General features: G+C 38.2%; 2 protein-coding genes across 4 annotated transcripts in view; both read left to right on the top strand.

Moving 5' to 3' along the window:
• Nucleotides 1-98: 98 nt before the first annotated feature.
• Nucleotides 99-8,586, top strand: LOC107099928 (non-structural maintenance of chromosomes element 4 homolog A-like). 2 transcript variants are annotated; one of them, XM_015398245.1, is made up of 11 exons: nucleotides 99-243; nucleotides 1,217-1,434; nucleotides 1,534-1,614; nucleotides 2,498-2,628; nucleotides 3,540-3,697; nucleotides 3,962-4,061; nucleotides 4,382-4,472; nucleotides 5,562-5,653; nucleotides 5,731-5,779; nucleotides 5,870-5,946; nucleotides 8,324-8,585. In XM_015398245.1, the coding sequence occupies exons 2-11, from the start codon at nucleotides 1,227-1,229 to the stop codon at nucleotides 8,387-8,389; spliced, it is 1,053 nt and encodes a 350-aa protein (XP_015253731.1). In that variant the 5' UTR covers nucleotides 99-243; nucleotides 1,217-1,226; the 3' UTR covers nucleotides 8,390-8,585. The 2 variants fall into 2 exon arrangements, with proteins under 2 accessions (XP_015253731.1, XP_015253732.1); XM_015398246.1 differs by having other exon boundaries at nucleotides 194-243; nucleotides 1,220-1,434; nucleotides 8,324-8,586.
• A 259-nt stretch (nucleotides 8,587-8,845) lies between these two features.
• LOC107099930 (transforming acidic coiled-coil-containing protein 2-like) overlaps nucleotides 8,846-20,715 on the top strand; it is a 71,346-nt gene continuing 59,476 nt past the window's right edge. The window contains exon 1 of one of the 2 annotated variants that reach the window (XM_015398252.1): nucleotides 8,846-9,200. In XM_015398252.1, coding sequence (XP_015253738.1) covers nucleotides 9,090-9,200 — 111 coding nt within the window. In that variant the 5' untranslated portion in view covers nucleotides 8,846-9,089. The remainder of the gene's footprint in view (nucleotides 9,201-20,715) is intronic. The other variant, XM_015398253.1, reaches the window with a different exon arrangement.

The raw sequence follows: 20,715 nt of genomic DNA, 5'->3' as shown, positions 1-20,715 counted from the left end.
GTCGCCGCGCCATGACGTAAACGCAAAGAACGTTTCCTTCGGATGATGCAACCGCTGAATATGAACACAGCCCGTGCTTTTATTTAGACAAGTTCTATAAAACCTTCAAAACAACTTCCTGTCCATGAGCGCTGGAAAGTAGGGGGAAAGTTTTTGAATTTTTAAAGTAGCTTTTTTGAGTTTTATTTTAAATTCCTTTTGGTGTTTTCAATTGTTTTTATATTTCATCCCGTACGCACCAAGGTAGGTTTTATCGATTAAACCAAAATTTAAACGTTAACGGTTAACGTTAGCGTTATAGCTAGCGTTAGCTTTCATTTAACACCAATCTTAACCGTTAAGTTTAATTTGCAACTGTAATTGTGTGCTCAATAATTATCTAGGTACAGTAGTTTGTCCTTTTTGTCTTTAATATGTCGGTGGTCGACATTGGCGCCGGATGCCGGAGGTTGCTCTGGAACTGGAGAGTTGTCGGTTCAAATCCCGGTTTGGCTCAGTGTCGTTGTGTCCTTGGGCAAGACATTTCACCTACTGATGGTGGTGACAGTGTACTGCAGCCTTGCTTCTGTCATTGAGCCTCAGGGCAGCTGTGGCTACCATTTAGCTTGCTACCATCAGTGTGTGAGTGAATGACTGAATGTAGTGTAAGCCATCTGACTTGGAAAGAAGTGCTGTATAACTACTATTTTCATAGATATTTGTACATTAATTCAATTCAGTTTATTTCACAACACATGTCTAAAAGAGAATTTACTCGTTACATCAGCTCAAATAGTCAAAAGAAGAAGAAGAACAAGGTTCCAAAGGAAGAAAAAGGTGCATAGGATATATATACAGTTTATACAGTGCATCCGCATATTTGATATATATATATCTGTATATATATATATTAATATGCAGGATTATTGCACAGGGTGTTAACATGGGTATTTATATCTAGTTATTGTACTGGATGTCAAATATAGAGAAATAGCTTATTGCACAGGGTTTTAAATAGTAATTGCACTTTATACATTGCACAAGTTATTGCCGTTTTAGTGTTGCATTGTAGAGTCTGGTGGCAGTAGGGATGAATGACCTGCGGTAGCTCTCCTTTATGCAAACAATATGTAAAAGATGTATCTCCGTACTGGTTGAGTGTAACTAAATAGTCATGACTTTAGTAAACTTGCTCTATATTTCCTTTTGTCTTCATTTCGTTGAACATGACCTCTAGAAGACGAGAGATGAGAAAAGCCAGAGCGGGCGCTGATGAAGAGTCACCCCGGCAGAATGGGTCCTCCAGCCGGAGGAGGTCAGAGCAACAAGCGTTTGAAGGAGAGGACCCAGACTCGATCCCAGGAGGTCTGCAGGACAATGTCGACGACGACAACGATCAGGGCCGAAGGAGAGAGATAAGAAGCAAATACAGGGACCTCATCAACTCAGTCCAACGTCAGTTATTACTTTTTAATAATTGTTATAAGATGTATAGTTTTACTTATTTTCCAATGAATAGATTCATTTATCTTCTTTTGTTGTTTTCATTTACAGAAAACAGGGAAGATATGCTGAGTCCCTCCAACAACAAGCTCACAGAAGTCTTAGAAGAGGCAAATAAGCTTTTTAAAGAGGGTATGTGAAAAAGAAAATATTTTTTAATTAGGAACTAAATAATTCACGTGTTGACTGAATGTTTATAGAGTTAGACAGGAAGAAAACAGGATTTACAGGAACTTTTAGTAAAACCAGCATTATTTTTATGGTTGGTTGTTTTGACAATTTTAAAATTAGCTATAACTTTTATTTTGATAGTTACGGTTACAATTTATTGTAACCGTAACTATCAAAATATTATATTTATATTTAAATAATTATATTTACAATTTATTTTTAATTTTATGTAAACTCAGCATACTCCAACCCTTGCGTAGATTTTTGTACTAAGTATCCATAAAAAGGTGCATAAACTGTAAATATCCACAGTAATCATTTTAGCCACCATGTAGTCTAATGGAAGTTTACATTAATCGTCCAATGAATACCATAAGTATTTCCTGGTGGATTTTGTTTTTCTGCTCTCATGAGTGTTTTAAAGTCCTCCTCCTCCTGCTAAAGCTGCTTTGTAAACATTGCACTTTGTGATTTTGCTTTGAGACTAAACTTCAGCCTCTTGGTACAACAACTTTTCTAAATATTAGATCTGGCTTCGGCGTGTTTTTAAACATAAAATATTTCCACATTGCAGCTTTTATTACACAGAGTTGTTGACTGAGTGGATTCCAAGAAGTTTTCAGCTGTTTTCTCATTTCATTTTTAAAGCAATGTCACACTCTGCACATGACATGTGACGCAGTGCACAGCTTAGAAATAGACTGGATAGATCCACCCTTAGGGATTGGACATATTGGAACTGATTTCTGTTGTAGAATTTTTTGTCATCTGGACTGATACAGATATTAACGTTGGATTGTGGGTTGTATTTCTACTTTGAACTGATCCCATTGTACTCCAACAGTGCGACAGGCGAGAGAAGCAGCTCTGGATGCTCAGCTTCTTGTCGTGGCCACAGACTTGGGAAAAGAGAAAGCCAGCCAGCTGTTTTCTGAGGGCTGCGCGTTTGATCCCACTGCTTTTGCTGAACACCTGGTGAGAGCTTTTGTTGTTCTGATAAATTAAATTGCAATCCATATCTCAATTGGAGAGAAGCTTGTATGCAGTTTGAGTTTTTGTTCTATGGTATAACTGGCCTTTCATACTCCCATGCTCCTGATGCACACAGCTAACATCTATTTTGGTGACTATCATACGAAGGCTGACAGTGTTGGCACAAGCTAGCAGTGAGAGACAAAGAGAAAAGTGAACTTAAATTACTCTAGCAAACAACGTGTTATAGTTGCAGAGTTTTCTGTTGTCTTTCTGTCTGATGCTGCTATTTGGAGGAGATTTTGTTTTCCAGCTTATAAAGCTACACAAACAGTTGTTTCTGCCATGTGATAAAAACCAAAAAACAGGGAAAGATCACTTGTAACTATACCACTGGGCAGTCATGTGTGGCTGTGATTCTCGTGGTAGTAAAAGCACATTTTCACATTTATGAGGATGTCAGCACCACAAAGAACACCATCACCAGGGTCAGCCAACAATGACTGAGGAGGTTCGACAAACGCTAGAAGCTACAGAACTCAGCCTTCTAGTCTGCTGACAGAGAAGCACTGAGGACAGCGAGCCATCAGGTTAGCAAAGCGGAACCACAGTCAGAAAACCCAGAATCTTTTCCAAGAGCCAGCAAAGGCATACGGGCGATCACAGACTACAGAAGGTGGCATTGAGTTAGTCTGTGCTTCCAGCTGTTAGAAAAATCTCTCTACAATCCAGCTGTTTTTCTGATATCTATTTAAAAACAGCTATTTTTTAAATAGATATATAAATCTATATATATCTATTTAAAAACCATGATACTTGTTACCTCCATGCGATGGATGGAGTTTAAATACTAATTTCTCTATTAGAAGCAAGCAGTCTAATGTGGCAATCTAACATTTGCACCTCTCTCTCAGCTGTCCTTCATGGGTCTCAACCGTCTGGAGGAAGAGGAAGAAAACGATGAGCTGCAGAATGGAGGTGGTGTTGATGGCTTCCTCCCCAAAGACGCCTGGCACAGGCTGGCCAGGAGGACAGAGTGCTGTTTCAAGACTGCACCTACGTTCCACTACATGTGAGTCCTGGAGAACATAATTTTAAGCATCTAAAGAAAAGCTCTGGTCTGGGCTCGCAGCTGATTTAAGTGTTAATGCAAAAAATAAGCTCCTAACTATACAGAAAACAATTGAGAACTGTGATTTTAGTCCTAAACTCTTATATTTGACCTAAAATGTTTCTTCAATTGTAATATGTTTTCATAATTTTAAAATATTTACTCAGAATAACTTTGTCTCCGAACATTATCCTGGGTCTGACCGTGTGTAATTTTTCTCCACAGGATGGGATCCTTTTACGCAGAGCCGCCTCCTCCGAAGCAAAAAAGCGATCGGCAAAGGAAAGCCTCAAGCAAGGAAGTCAAGAGAATCATGCCCACTCAGGTACCTCTATCCCCACCTGCACCATCACACATCTGAACCAGTCTTATCAAACATCATTTGGTATGAGGATTAATTCTCCATGACCGAAGTTTCTTTTGTTTTTATCGACATTTTAATATTATTTAAAAGTGATTTAATCAGTCTATTCAAAATATCTTTTGTCATATTCCTTATCCATACACATTTTACAAATTAAACTCACCTAAGAATAAAAAGGATTAATTTTCAAAATCACAAAATGCATTTAGTTTTCTTTGGTGAATTAAAACAATCTCGTCTGTGTAAGTTATGGTTACATACGTCATTATCTTGCGTTTCAGCTTAAGAAAATGGAAGAGTCTCATCAAGAAGCAACAGAGAAAGAGGTGGAAAGAATCCTGGGATACCTGAAGGGCTATTTCGAGGATGACCGTAAGTTGGAAATGATCTTTGCTGCCAAGATAGATCTTAGTTTACAGAGTCCTTCCCACTTCTAGGCTTTATAAACAGGCTGGAAAAGACTACGAGGATATTTTAATTGTCAGTCATTTCAAGGTGCGTCCTTCTGTTTTTCTCTCCTCGTTTGTGTCCTTTCCTGGGACCCTCCTTCATATGTTCTTCTTTCCTTCTATGCCTTCACCCTTCTGTTCTTCCCTTTTACTTGTTTCGTCTGTCATCCTTCCACTTATTCCTTGTGTCCTCCATTCCTTTCATTCTTGTCTTTCACCTCTGAATTTTATTTCCCTTTTCTGCCTGTTTAATTTTTTCTTCCTTGTGTCCTACCTTCCTTTTGTTCTTTCACCCCTCTGTCTTATCTTGCTTCCTTTCTTGTGTCTCTCCTTTCATTGTCTCCTTGCCTGTCTGAGAGTTTCTGATATTTTAGGATGTTGTCGCTCTAAATCCGGCTGTATGAACAGTTTTCTAAATCAGGGGTAGAATTTTTGTGAACAATCACTAAATAACTTGGCAGCAAAAACACTCATTTATCCTAAACAGCTTTAAGACATCTAGTGTCCTACATGGTGGACATTTCATCATTTTCCAGTCTTTGTTTAACCTGCAGTAATCTAACCTCTTTGGCCAATAAATATGATCAACAACTAACTTTAATTTCAGACAATCCAGTAAAAAATTTAAAACTATGCACATGCAAACATGTTTAGATAATGGTGAATAAATATGTTATATGTATAAATGAATGCTTATGTCTGAAAATCAAATGGTCAGCATTACTTTTTAATGAAAGAATTGGCTTTTTATACTCCAGGCTGTGAGTTTTGAAGCAGATGTTTGCAGAAATGGAATTAATAAAATAGATTAGAGACTTGTCTGTCTTCAGCGTTTATTTATTTATTAATTTTTTTACAGGTATTGGAGCAGCTCTGCCTGCAGCTGTGCCTCTAGTCTGATTAATCCGATATCAGTTCTGAGGCTGTTTACTCTTGTATTTAATTAGTCACCTCAAACATTTTAGTGCATTAAATTATTTTAATAATTGCTGTTTTTCTATTCGCATTGCAGCTTCACCGATGTCATACTATGAATTTGTCATTGACCCCAACTCATTTTCCCGGACGGTAGAAAACATTTTCCACACATCTTTTCTCATCAGGGTAAGTAAATTCCTTTACAGCGCTATATTTCCATTTAGTGGCGCCAAATGGATATAACATTGTCTTGTTTGTTACAGGATGGTTTGGCACGGTTGTATCTGGATGATGACAAGTTACCTTGTATAGGTGGGTACCTGTAAGGACTTCTTCTGGTTGTAAAATCTTTTAAAGAATTATATCTAATGAATTTTTGTTTGTTTGTTTATAATTTCTCAGAGCCAGTAGAAGAGGAAGCTGGAGCTACATCCAACCGCAGACAGTGCATTGTTCCTATCAGCCCAAATATATGGAGGGTGAGCAGCTTTAAACTTCTTTGCTGAAATATACTTTTGTCCTAGAAAGTGTCAAAAGTATTCACAGCCTTTTAACTACTTTTGCCTCTTTAAAGGCACACAGTGTGATTTATTTTTTATTTTTAGGATGTGATAGCTAAACAACAAGCAAGTCTACTTGTTGAGAAGTTTCACTATTCTTCTTATTATTTATTTGTACAAATAACCAGCATTTGTTTTTATCTTTTTCGTCTTCATATTGAAAATAAACCCTACTGTAGCCAATCACATCAAGAAGTTACATAATCTGTTTGATTTGTTTTCATTAGAAATCCTGCAGTTTCTGTAACAGCCTCAGAGGTTTGTTAGAGGATCATAGGGAACAATTGGCACCATAAAGACCAAGGATAGCAGACAGGTCTGGGGGGAATTTAAAATAGGATTACAATCATTAGAGATCTTCCATATCACGTCCAATCCATCGTTTGAAAACAAAGAGCATGTGGCACAGCTGAGGATCTACCAGGATTTGGCTGAAAAAGAAAACAACAATCAGGATCGCAGCCAGCAGGTCCATGGTAACCCTGGAGGAGCTGCCAAAATCCACAACTCAGCTGGAAGAAATGATCAAACAACATTAACTGTGAAGCCCAACAAATCTAAGCTTTAAAAAAAACAACTATAAAATAAATAAATAAATAAAATCCCTCTATCTGTTGTCGAAAACAACACATATGGAAAAATTCAACAATGTGAAAGAAGACTTTCTGTTCAATTGACAACAATAATAATGATAATACATTTTATTTCAAGGGCCTTGCAAAACTTCAAGGACACCGCACAATAAGAGCTAAAAAAAAAAAAAAAAAAATAAATGAAAAAAAAAAAAAAAAAGCAATATTTGTGGGCATGCTTTGGCGGCTTGGTGGTTAGCACGCATGACACATGTATGGAGGCTGTAGTCCTGACGAAGTCCCACACACTCCCACGAAATGCCACTCTGGGTCCCTGAGCAAGACCCTTATCCCCACACTGCTACCTGGGGGCCCCCAGTGGCAGCCCAAGGCAGAGAGTGAATTTCCCCATTGTGGGAAAACAAAGGATTTACATTTACAAGACAGGAGGAAGGAACAATGAGGTGAGGAGTAGAGCATAGGGAGGTGAAATTTCAAGTAAATCGGAGAGATGGGGAGGGGAAAGATTGTGAATAACTTTCAAAGGAAGTAAAAGAATTTTGAACTGAATTCTTAACTCGACAGGGAGCCAGTGGAGCTACTGTAGGACTGGGGAGATGTGATGGAAAGAGAAGGTTCTAGAACTGATGCAAGCTGCTGAGTTTCTGACTGCCTCAAGCTTGTTTAAGGATTTTTGAGGTAGACCAAAAAGAAGAAGAGTTACAGTTATTGATGCAGGAAGTGACAAGACTATGGACAAGAGTAGAGGTGGAACCAGGGGAGAGAAAGGGGCGATTGATATTGTGTAAGTGAATGTAAACAAATAGAGTAAGGTTGTGATTGTGAGAGGAGAAGGACAGTGTACTATCAAGGATGACACCCAGTCTGCTGACATGAGGTTAGGGGGAGATTATGGAGTTATCAAGTAAAAGGAAGAAACTGTCAACTTTGGATAATGTAGATTTGGTTCCCACTAGTAGGACTTCTGTCTTGTCATTATTTAATTTAATTTAAGAAAGTTGGAGGTGAACCAGGATTTTATTTTCAGCTAAACAGGAGGTTAATAAAGGAGGTGGGAGTGAAGAAGTGAACTGCTAACTGTACAGAAACTTAACACTTAATCCAACTGAACCCACCATCCTCGATGGGAAAGTCTCTGGCGGCAGCATCATACTGAGGAAGTGCTTTTCTACGGATGGGGCAGGGAAGTTGTTCAGAGCTCATGGGAGGATGAATGGAGCAAAATTCTTAAGCGACAGCAAAAACATTAAAATAGTGGGTTCCTCAACATGGTGTTACAGCTCCCTGGTGCAGAGCTCATAAGTTTCACTTCTGAGGGTTCAGAGTCCTGTGCAAAGATACTGACTTTATCTCTTTGTCAATCCTGGGGCAAAAAAAAGTTTTAGGAAATTATCAACCAGAATAATGCTGTGATTTAGACTCAGGTTTTATCACGAGTGAGCATGGCCTAGTTTAAATCTTAACCCCATTTAAAACCCTATTTGAAAATTTATGTGCACAGAGCCTAATAACAGATGTTTACGGGAAATGTAATAGATTTAGTAAACTTTGAATAGTTTTCTTCCCATATCACTGTATATCTCCATCACATAAAATGATCTGCCGCTGAGCATCAAAATACTTCAAGTGCTGTGGATACTTTTGTGAGGCATTGCAGTGTAATGAATTATAATCTATCTTCTCTTGTTTCTGTTCTTTTTCAGGAGCTAATAGATGTTTTCGAAATCAGAGAGGCAATAATTCAGCCTCCAGAGACACAGAATGAGTGACGGCGCTTTTTTCTTTCTTAACGGTTTAGGTTTTATGTGACCAACTTCTTTTTTCCTGAAATATTTTGTTGATGTTTTTATTAATAATAAATATCCATTTAGGATTTCACAAATGTTCTTTATGCCAAGTAAAATGTTATTGAAAAGTTTATTTTTCTGATATGAGGAAAATGTAAACTGTACTTCTGTTACATGTTTCAATAAAAGGTTTCAATAAAAAAAAAAAGTTTTCTATTTAAGCTCCTGTTTTCTGCACCATTTTAGCTGAGTCATCTGATTAAATGCAGTTTACCATCCTGGTAATTCCACACACTGAAGCTCTAGCAGCAGCATCATCCTTGCATTGTCTTGGGTCTCTTAAAGAGACAGGAATGTTTTTTGCTCCCTCCCTCCCACCCTTTCCTCTCCCCTCACTGAGATTTTTTTTCCCTCCAAAGCAAAACCTCAGTCTGTGCTCCTGCGCTGTGATTTAAAGCTCAGCTGCATCTGAGGCTGCAGGGAGCATCTCCTTTTTTCCACTTCCATCACGTTCACTTGATTGAATGGGATTTTATGTAACAGTGACTAGGGAATTAATGTCACAGGAGGACCGCAGGCATCACAGCCAGTGATGCACACACACACAGACAGACATGGAGGCGTGCACAGGGAAGCTTCTGCAGTGATCTTGTTCTGGCGATGCTGAAGCCGACTGATAAAGATGCAGTTCTGCAGAAAGGTGCTCTGCCAGCCGTGTAGCGCCAGGGTCACTTCGCCAGAGGAGGACATGGAATACAGGATGGGGAGCTGCATTGGAATCTCACACAAGCAGGTAAACAGAGAGGAAGACACTGTTGAATGGAAGCTTTTCATTCAGGGAGAGGTGGAGTGTATATTTAAGATGGACCGGGGGTTCAAAGCAGCAGGGAAATGTTCTTCAGAGAGCAGGAGCTGAGGATAAGCAAAAGGGTTGTGTTTGCAGAGGAAAATAGGAGATAGAGTGACACTTTGGGCTTATATGTTTAATTAAAAAAGTAGCCCTAATACTAGGAAACAGAAGTAACACATATTGAGGCTGGTTTGTAGGAAACAGCTGATCAGAAGCAGGCTATTTATAGGAATGATGTGTAGACTGCTGTGCTTGTTTAAAGTGGCCTTTACAAATGGCAGATAGAAGAGGAACCACATCCACTTTCATCCATCTCAGTGTGAAGATGTTGCTTCCGTTTAATGGAGCAGCTCTCTGAGCGTCACAGTCTTTTAATTGTGTGCATGTATTTTTACCTGTCAGTCAACAAGCAAGCACCAACACCCTGAAAATGCCACTGGCAATAAGTGTACAGGGTCATCCTACAGGTGGAACACCTGCAGCCTGCTTCATTGTCTAGCAGATGTGGTCGCAACCCTTTAATATTTGCACATTTTGTCATGATGTATCTGTAAATAATGTGTTTTATTTGGGATTTTTAGGAAAAACCAAGATCCACCCATAGTGTGAAAGTGAACAGATCGCCAGTTTGTTAAACTAGGGGAAAACAATTGTGCTTTTACATGCTGATAGAGGGACTGTCAGGTTGATCTTATGTATATTTGTGGAGTTGGGAGGGGATGCCAGGGCTACACTTTAGGTCAAAAACATGTTTATGTGTCAAAATGAAAAAGTCCAGATAAAAATCCAACACTTATTTAATCTGATATAAATAAAAATAGAGAAACAAGACCTCCATTGTGTTTTTATTTTTTTTTTTACTTCACTGTGGCTGAGAAAGTGAAAAGTTCAAGGGGTATAAATTACTCTAAAGCATTAAACCCCCATCCTGCTGTTAGTGGCCCGGTTTGTTTACAGTTCATCAACCTACCACCTCCCTGCTCAGCAGACATGGCTACTCCAGCTCCAGTTAGTTCCCCTCCCTCCCCTCCCCACGCATGTCCCCCCGCTGCCTTGTGTCCAGGGCTAAAATAGCAACAGAGGAACCGGGGTTCCTCAGGCGGCAGCACAGATGCATTAGTTTGACAGTAAACAAACCTGAAGGCTGGAACCTGTCTCATTGTTGCAGTGCTGAATTTTTTTATAGGCGGTAAGTTTCATCTGTGAGTTTTTTTTTGGTGAAGTGTCTCCTTTAGCATTTTATTAGATGAAAATTGTGAGAAATTGTGATAGATGGTGAGTAATTTGTTGCTGGATCCCTTTTATTTTTACATTTGATATATTTATAGATTGTAAAGCATCTAATAGAGCTATTTTTGAAACATTGAGCATTGTTTCATTCTGCTATGTTTACCCGTTTTCACTGAATAATATGTGCTGTTGAACAAACTGAAGAAAAAACATTGGAAAAAAACATCAAATGATCTCTTTCTAGAAATTAAGGAGGAGAAAAAGGAATTTTTTGTTAGAAAAGATAAGAAGCAGGATAGGAAATGGTAAACTCACATACATGCTCCTCCATCTGAGCCACCCAAGGCTGATGTTACGTGATGGTCAGGCTGTAATGAGGTGAGAAGTGACCTGGCAGAGGTTGAATCATATGATTTCCCATCAGTGCTGCCAAAACGCCTTGAAAAGCCGCTGCCGGCTAAAGTGAACACAGGTTGGTGTAAAGAAGGGGGCTGAAATTACACCCCATTCACGCAAATAGCAGGCAGGGCAGATGAGCTGCCCCACGGCTGAAGGAGTGAAAATAAGGATGTAAGGAGACAGTGTTATTATTCTCATACAGAATAAATGTTAAAATGTTGGAGAAAAAGTGATTTGCAGAAAGGTCAGGGATGCAGCTGGGAAGCACGCATGACAAATCATGCATTAGGCTGGAATAAAGCAGTAAATATGAGGCAACTCTATTTATAAAGTCTTGCATATTCAGGTCATTGCTTCCTGGCCTAACACTGAGCTGGCATTCTGTCCCTGCAGTCATACAAGGAATGCAAATCAAAAGGAAACTTCAGAGCATAAGTTAGGTCTATATGTGATCCTCTAAACATCCTCTTGTACCGCAGTATCTTTTTGTGTCTTATTGTCTTAAATTATGTCCTATAAGAAAGTAAAAAAAAAAAAATGCTTATTTGTAATTAGTCAGTGTCTGGTTACAAAGCCTAACCTACAAAGAACTGAGTTGTAGATAATTGCATTAAACTGCTGATCTGGGTTAGGGTTGCTTCTTTGTCCAGATAAGACCAGCAACACTGCTGAGAGCCGATCTGTTATTTACCATGTAAGGATTAAGTTGTGCAGGTTCAGTCACTGTGTCATTGTGCAACAGTCATTAATTCACCTCACAGGCACAGGTGCAGAATAAGAGTCAATTCAATTTCAATTCAGTTTATTTATATAGCACCACTTCACAACATGTCATCTCAAGGCACTTTCACAGTTCACCAGATCATCCATCCATTTTCCTTCACGCTTATTCCAAGCGGAGTCGCAAGGGGTGCTGGTGCCTATCTCCAGTTGTCTACGGGCGAGAAGTGGGCTACATCCTGAGTTCTCTAATCAAGGAAAACCAGTTGATTTCATCGACACATTAACTTGGAGGCAATCCCTCACACTAAGCATACTTGTAGGGACAGTGGGGAAGAAAAACTGACTAGGGTTCAATGAGACAGAAGCAGAGATGCAAAAGGCAATTGTAAAAGGCGGCCACATCCAGGAAACACACAGCCAGTCGCAGTCAGAGAAACAGGACTGCACTAAAAAACAGGCAGATCTAGAACATCTATAAACAAAGGTGTTGATGGCAGCAGCACAGCTGATATTTCTCTCCAGGATGGAGTCACAGCCAAACAGAAACAGACGAGGCGAAGCTACTATGATAAAAAGCAGGGAGAGCACAACGATAGAGATTTAATTAACAGATTCTACAGAGTGGAAGAATAGAGACAGAATGAAGCAGAATGATGAAAAAGGGGTCCCTATGTCCTCCAGAAGTCTAAGCCTATAGCAGCATAACTATAGACATAGCTTAGGATAACCTGAGCCTCTCTAACTGTAAGCTTTATCAAAAAGTAAAGTTTTAAGTCAAATGAAGTTTGAAAAGTGGGTTTTTGGTTTAGTCTTCTAGGGTAAAATTATGTTGCAACCAAATCTTCAAAACCAATTGGAAAAACATTTTTGTAAATTTTCTCCGACCCATGCAGAATCAAAATTATACACATGGAGTAGATGCAAGCACCTCAAATGTTTTTATGATTGAATGCCTTAGGTAGGTACAGAGAAGTCACATGTTTTTGCTGCAGTCTTATTGTATATATTTATGTAGATAATGACCCTCTCTTTTTCTAGAAACTGATTGTATTTGTATTAGTTTCTGGCACGGACACACATTTTAGGTATTAATCGTAAAATATTTTTTATCAAGGTCAACGGTTTTCCAGAAGCTTCACATTAGACTCCTTTACAAAAACGCTTTAATGTCCTTCAAAGCTCTTTAACCAGCTTTAAAAAAAAAAACTAACAAAAAAAAAAACAACTGGGCCTCTCAAACACCTAAATTGTTGATTGGATGGCATTTTAAAAACTTGGAGATAGACCTCCCTCATGAATACCCTATACACCTTGTACAATGCTTTACAACCACTGGCAGCAAATCTGGCCCTTGGCATAATGCTGCCTCCACCATGCATGACTGCTGTTTCTTTATATGTTCTTAGATTTTAAAGGCCTTTATTACTCTCCTCCAGTAATTTCATCAATGATGTAATTTTTTTTTATTTGATTGGTCCATGGGGGTGGCTGCATATATGCAGTCTTGGTTGAAGGTGTAGATTTTGGATCAAGAGGTTGTTCCTTGGTTGGCTACTCTATCATTCCATGGCGATCTAAAACTGCCTTAACTGTGGAAAATATCTGGTCCTTCAGTAACTTCAAGATTATAAATGGGTTGAAAAAAAAATTTTTTTAAGCTGTTGTGGAATATTAAAACCAGCTTTCTCACAGGTGAGGGGGATATTTTTGGTCGAATGGTTGACATGGACATAACTGGGTATTTTAACAGAACAGCAACCCAAACACAAGCACTTAGTTTTAGAAGACTTACAACAAGGCTCCTGTCTTCCCTGAGCTCTGAATTTAGCCCTACAGAATGCAAGGAAACCAACCAGCCCTATTTTTTTCCATAAGTGGATTTATCCCAGGGTCTTGTTGACGGCTTAAGATGCTCTGATTTGAGGAGTCACAGCCACCCCTTTTTCATCCTTACTACACTAGGAATATTCCCAGTATTTCTATAAAACATGATGCTTTTTTCCGACATTTTAAATCACACCAGCCAATATAAAGTTGCCCTTTTGCCCTGCAGGTAGGTTTTGCCATCAGTATGTTAATCTCTTTAACAGCAAACATATTCTCCATTCCTTCTCACCATGTGGCCGTTCAAGCTCAAAGGGTAGCACCCTAATCCTGCAAGAGCATAAATCTCTTACTATTGAGGGGCAAGCAGGTTGTTTTTTATTCTGTCTCTCTTCAGCACCAGAGCGGCCGTATGCTGACAGTCTCTCTGTTCATAGTGTCTTTCAGCCAGCTGATGTGAGAGGCCGTTGGTCTGGGTAGTTGTGGCCCTGCACCTGGCTCAGCCATGGGAAACGAGAACAGCACAACTGAGGCATTGGTAAGGGAGAGATCGCTTCTTGCTCCCCCACTGTGCTGCTTCACATAACCATTCTATTCTGAGCACCGAGGTCTACCAAAGCTAACGTAGTTTTGTGATGACTAACTGTTAGATGTCTGTGACAGAGGCTTTTCTATCCAGCATTAACATTAAAATCATGCTTTATCTCTGAGTAATCTGAAGAATTTAAACTTGGATGAATTATGCTAAGAAAATGTATCATAATGATCATTACTTTTTTTTGTTCTCATAAAAACTTGGCTGTTTAGTTGCATGTAAAATCTGTTATTTTGACTGGATACCTGAGATACAGTTCTAGAAACATTTCTCTTGCTGCAGTTTTGTACCTATAGAACCCTTTGCAGTAAAACACTAATTGTCCCATGTGACTGGAAGACTTCAGGCATGGAATTTTGGATTAATCTAATAGGATTAAAATAACCATTTGTCTCATGAACAGCTTATAATCAGGGTCCAGAACCCAGTTAAGATTGGGGTTAAACTCTGATCCTGTTTTCCTGAGAATAAGCTTCCTGCAATGTGTGTAAAACAAGTGTTAAAATGGGAATCAGAGATAAAGCAATTGATATAACCATCAAGTTTAACACAATTCTGATGTAAAAGTTCATACAGTATTTATTTCTTTTCAATGGCTGTTGTTCTACCCTGTTTCTATCCATAACTGTGACGGGCAGGAGATAGGAACCATCGGATTTAACCTTGATTGATTCTGATTGATGATTGGGAAGAAAATGGTGAAAAATCTGATTAATTTTTTGTACTTCAATAATTAATCACAAAAACTGCATCAACCAACAATATGTACTTTGATTTTCAGGCCTATTTTTTTGATATTTAAAAGAAAATACATTTCAAATTTCCACATATTTAACCAGTTTAAGTGAAAAGAAAAACAACCAAAAATAAATGAAAGTTTTTTACATGCTCCTTTATTGGAATACATATTTAAAAAGGTTTGGATCAAAAACTAGGATTTCTATAACTGTGATCAGGTAGACCTGTAAATTTATTTTCTTTTATTTATTCTTTAGGTTTTAAATATATAAATGATTTCAGAGATTCTACATTCATTCAAATACAATTACCATGAAGTGGGCAATAAAATTATGGTTTCCATTTTTACTCCAAATTTTTTTTTTCAAACTTCCAAGGTTTCTTTAAGATTTCCAGAGTCCCTACTCTGGTTTCCTTTAAATCTCTGGCCTTTTCCAGTATAGCTGTCTTGGTGATTAAAAAAAGAATAAAAAGATTTCTGCAGTAACAAGATTTTTTTTTTTTTTTTTACAGTTTAATTTTTCTGTTCATCTGTCTTTTATTGATTACATTTCAAAAACATTTTACAATACATTGGCTACCATGTAGCCAATGTTTATAATCACAACTTTCTAGAAGTTCACTGTTACCTGCTGGTGTGCTATAGTGGTTACTCTTGTAGCTGAGTGAACCACTTTGCATGATTTGAAAATGTACAACTGAGCTCATTGCAAAAGATTGGTATCATTTACCAGATCCAAACTGTAACCCAAAGTATTGAGAGTCCCCTGCACTGCATAGCTGGCTTCAGATTGCACAGGGAGTTTGCCTAATGGTGGCAAATGTTGGCTATACAACTCTCCTTTTGTGGCTATTTATTCTCTTTATCCAGTTTATGTCTTTTTTATACCACCAAAGATAGTTTAAGCAACATTAGTGGTAAGTGTACCATAATTGAAAAGCTGTTTTTAAAACAAACGCTGGTATTCCCTATTACAGCCAGAAGAGGGCGCTCCAGAAAATGTGATTCTTTTTCCACCTAAGCAGCAGAACCAACCTGAAACCCTGCAGGTACAAAAAACTGTAAATGTGTGACAGTGTGAAAGCATGTGTTAACATGTGCGTGTAAAGGTGGAGCGTTTGGAGTGTTTTTTTGCTCATAACACTGTGCTTGCTATGCTGCAGTGGTTTGCAGTGCTTGTTTGGTAGAGAGGAAGCAAATTTTTGGACTTTTTCTGAGATATAAACAGTTTCTCATTTGTGAAATAATTCAACTCCCCTTAAAGGATTGGATTTAAATGTACTGCAATTGTATTAATTACTTTTTGGGATTTTATTTTATCCTAAATTCAAACAGTGAAAGCATTTGGTTGCTTACCTCATTAAAAGGTGTAGATCATTTATAGTTGATACATTTAAAACGTTTTAAAGAAGCATTTCAGCAACATTTCTTGAGAAATATGTTTCCAGTAGATTGATGTCTTCCAATATAATTACACAGACTTTAAGAGTAGTACGTTTTCAGATTTATGTGCACCATAATAAATGAGAATAAAATTCCAATTTATGGACACTGTGTTTGCTTGAAGGATGTAGTTAAAGTCTGTTTCCATTTCTACTTAGAAGTTTTAATGTCCAAGTTCCAACTGGATAAATACAAGACTGGTCATCTGTTGCTGAAGTGCCATCACCATTCAGCCTTTCTGTTTTTTGTTGTTGTTTTTTTTTGCCAAAAAGCTTTCTCTCTCTTTTTGGGATGCTTGGAGGAACCACAGACAGCTCTCAAACATTTAGAAAACAAAACCATCTTTTAAAAACCTTTAATGTCTACTTGTTTCCTATGACTTCATTTTTAAATACCTGATCGGTGCTGATGTGGCTATCCTTAGCTTTTCTTTCTACATAAACTTTAAAAAGAAGATTGGTATAAATACTTTTTATGGTAAGTTGACAAAGTAGAAAAAAAAACTAAATCGGATTTTTGAGATCCTGACTAGCTGGTCATCCATCAAGGCCAGGAATATTTCTTTTTGCTCTGCTACAAAACCTTTATTGCATCTCTGAAGTGTTTTTTTTTTTTTTTTATCTCTGTATATATTTAACTCTGTATCATATAACCTGTTTTAGTGTTAGTTGCTTATAGTACAGGTAGTTGGCCTGTTAGTGAGCCAGTGTATTAGTTAGTTTTTGTTTATACTTATAAAACTAGGACTAGGTCACATTTTTATGTCAAAGTTGTATTATTATTTGAATAATCTTTTCAAACTCTAGATTTACAACAACTTTACACTAATAAAGTACAACACTCCTTAACACAGTTAATCAGTTTTTTTATGACCAAAAATACAAAAAAATGAATGGCCTTCTAGCCTCTCATCTTTTTATTTTATTTTTACTTCAGCAACAGTTTGAGAACCATTGCTCTGGAGTAGATTATTGTTTCCTATAAGCAGGCTTTTAGTGCATGCCCAACCTTTGGCCTTATTTCCCAGAATTCACCTGCAAATGGATAAGTATGGAAGAGGATTAGGGCCACTGAAAAAATTAAAAAAGTTAACTGATTTTTACATTTCAGTTTAATGTGGGGAAAAAAGTCAGAATGCTGAGATTAAAATCAGACTTCTGCGAAAAAAAAGTCAGAATTCTGAGATTAAAGTCAGAATTCTGAGAAAAAGTCAGAATTCTAAAAAAAACTCAGAATTCTGAGATTAAAGTCAGAATTCTGAGATTAAAGTCAGAATTTTGAGATTAAAGTCAGAATTCTGAGAAAAAAGTCAGAATTCTAAAAAAAAAATCCGAACTCTGAGATAAAAGTCAGGATTCTGAAAAAAGTCAGAATTTTGAGATTAAACTCAGAATTTCTGAGAAAAAAAGTCAGAATTCTGAGATTAAAGTCAGAATTCTGAGGAAAAAAGTCAGAATAATTTTTGTGTATTTAATTTTAAAATTTTTTCAGTGGCCCGAATCGTCTTCCGTAGATAAGATAAACAGTAGGAAGAAAAAAATGAAAGAAGGAAGCCCTGGGCAGGTTTACTACCGTACTAGAAAGATGGGAGAAAAGACAAGGGGTTGTATTTGGAGGAGGGGACAGAAAGTGAGAGAGAGAGAGCAGAGAGTGTACAGTGGCATGGGGGAGGTGAACACTCAGCACTCCTCTGTTACTGTCTCAGCAGAGGAGCTGTGTGTTTGTCAGTGTGGGCCAGTGTACTCTATCTACTCCTTTACACACCCTCCAAGACTCAGGGGAGGCTTATGGAAATTTAACCGGGAGGGGAGCGGCAGCAGCTGAGGAGGAGGAGGAACTTAGCTGAGTCAGTGCAGAAGAGAAGAGGGAGCGTCAGCAGCATGTGTTGTAGCATGTTCCAGTCTCACTGTCTGCCCCTCATCAAAACACAAAGTCCTGCAGAGGCTGCCTGTGCTCTGAGCAGGAGCACTGTAGAGTCACCTTCAGCACGGAGAGGCGCACTGCTGGGTAAGTGCGGCACTCACATGCACACAGTGGGAGGAAACTCCACTTTTCTTCCTAACTGGAGTCATGTGTGGACCATTCAAGTTTTTGCAAGCACATGATACGATGGATTAACATGATGTGCTGCTGTGCAAAGGTTTCCAGGCAACCTCAGCCTGCTTTCTAGTTTGTTCCTGCAGGGTAATTAATAGCAGCAGCCCATCTTTCTGGCGTTGAAGCCAATTGATAGAAAGGACTTTGGTTTTCCACTTAACTGACCCATATGTTGACCTTTAAAGGTCCAGTATCATTGTGAATGATTGTTGACTGTAAACATCTTGAATGTCCTTTTCACACAGGCCTGTGATTACTGTGTGCAAGTAAAGAAAAATGTCTTTTATTAATCTGATTATGCAACCATGATACAGAAAATAGAACCAGCAGTGAGATCACAGCCGTTTACAGTGACATCCCTGCAGCAGGTCTTTTAGATTCATTTCCTTTTGTTTTGTTTTGGCATTTTTGGTTTATATTTTATGCTCTTGCATTATTGCTGCAAGGCATCCTTGCTTTTGTTTCGAAAATATGTAAAAACAAAAGTATATAGGAGTCTTAAAAGGTTTTAAATAAGCTTTTTGCATCTAGGTAAAAGGTTTTACATGGTACTTTTACTCTGTGCTGTATGTGTCAAACATAATAAGCTCTCTGTTGCGCTGGCAAAGCTCAGGCTTCTGACTTTTACACCTTATTTGTTATTCTGATTCCAGCATGTTCTTTCAATTAGTAAACCACTGTAATGTACAGGAGGCTGGTTGTCACATACTTTCCTGCATGTTTCAAAAGGAGGCTTGTTTTCTGCAGCTGTACCTGTTGAGGTTTTTCAGAAGTTTTCATGTTTCAACCACAAACCTCAATGCATTCATTGGGGACTTTTCTCCCCCAACACCAAAAGGTGCACATCTATGACGCATAGGAAAGGTGATAAGTGATTGTAACTGTTTTAACAAATAAATGATCATCTGAAACGTGCAGCAATGTGTTTGTATTAACTGCCCTTTAAAAGTCAGCTACTGTAAACGGCAAATGGGCTTCATTAGTTTGGTCTTAAAACACCTTACTGTGGGGACATTTGTTGTGGGTTTATCATGCTGTGTTTTTTTTATTTTTTTTTTCTTTGCTTTGCTTTAGTCTATGCAAGGAAAGGGGTTTGAGTTGATAGGAATGTTTATTGTGCAAGATTCATAGTCATTGACAACTGTAAACAAACAGCCAGGACTACAACTGATTTGCACAGCCTTTATTTTACAGTGGCCTAGACAAAGCCTAAATTTAGCTCTAATTAAGAACCTGTTTGTTAAATGAATGATTTAATGTTGGTAGAAGCTAAAATAAAAATCTGGTACTTTTACCCTTCCCTAACACAGTTTTGCATTATTTTTTGTTGGTTAATCACATAAAACATCACTAAGATACCTTTTAGTTCAGGTTTTAGTGTGACTAAATTTAGAAAAGTTCAAAGTGTTTAAACAGGATTGCAGGTAATGACTAAACTGATGCAGCAGAAACACGTCATACCCTAATATTGTATGAATAGAGTTTTCCGTGCTCCATTAACTGAGCAGCGCCATGAGGGAGAAATTCCACTGAATTATGACTTGACAGTTGACCGTTTGCCTGCTATGAGGGCGACGTTGCTGCAACACGATGCCACTGCCAAGTGTTGTTTTGTGTGCTTGTCTGTGGGCGGGACTGTTTCCCAGTCCTACCAATGGGACTCATGATAAAATTACAGATTTATGCTTTTAGATGTTTCAAGGGTGGAGTTTTAAGCTTATAAAACCAAAATGACATAATGCTGTCTCTATTAACTTCTTTGTAATGATTATACCAAATGCTTATTATGCTGTGCACCATCTGGAAATGGATTTCATGTCTGTACTTGTTCACTTGGTAAATCATTTTCCGAGCCCTAACAAAAGAAAATATAGGATAAACTTCCTTCGATGTGTTTAAAGTGAACAGCTGTTAAATCTTGTAATCACACAACTTGTATAATAAGTTTATTGCTCGTAAGGCGCAAGAGCAGGGAATAGCATGAACAAAGCCTCAGAGGTAAAGTCTAAGGCAGTTAGCCCAGAATTTAGACTTTGAAGCTGCAAGCTTTTGGAGTTGCGATTGATCTAAATCTGTTCGTCTCTACGTTGGTCTCTGTCTGAACCGTGTATTACCAGCTGCCTTCCTTCTAAAGCTGGAACTTTGTTTTTGAATCTGCATGCAAATAAGATATTTAATGCTCCTAGTCAGGACTGAACACAGCAGATAAGCATCAAACATGTTCAGAGGAGTTAATGTTCTTCTAGGCTGTTATCAAAAAGGCTGATTGCAGTACACAAGGTATAAACAGTTGACACTGGGCCAATATATGTCTGTAACTGTATCAGAAAAGCAGGCCAAACAGGTGTTAGGTGATAGGACAGACTCCAGACTCTCTGCTGCACCAGCTGTTTATGTAATGGTTAAAC

The sequence above is a fragment of the Cyprinodon variegatus genome, unplaced genomic scaffold (genome assembly GCF_000732505.1).
Source record: "Cyprinodon variegatus isolate N-32 unplaced genomic scaffold, C_variegatus-1.0 Scaffold920, whole genome shotgun sequence".
Classification (NCBI taxonomy): Eukaryota; Metazoa; Chordata; class Actinopteri; order Cyprinodontiformes; family Cyprinodontidae; genus Cyprinodon; species Cyprinodon variegatus.
The sequence above is the reverse complement of the archived record's forward strand: the minus strand, read 5'-3'. Positions and strand labels throughout refer to the sequence as shown.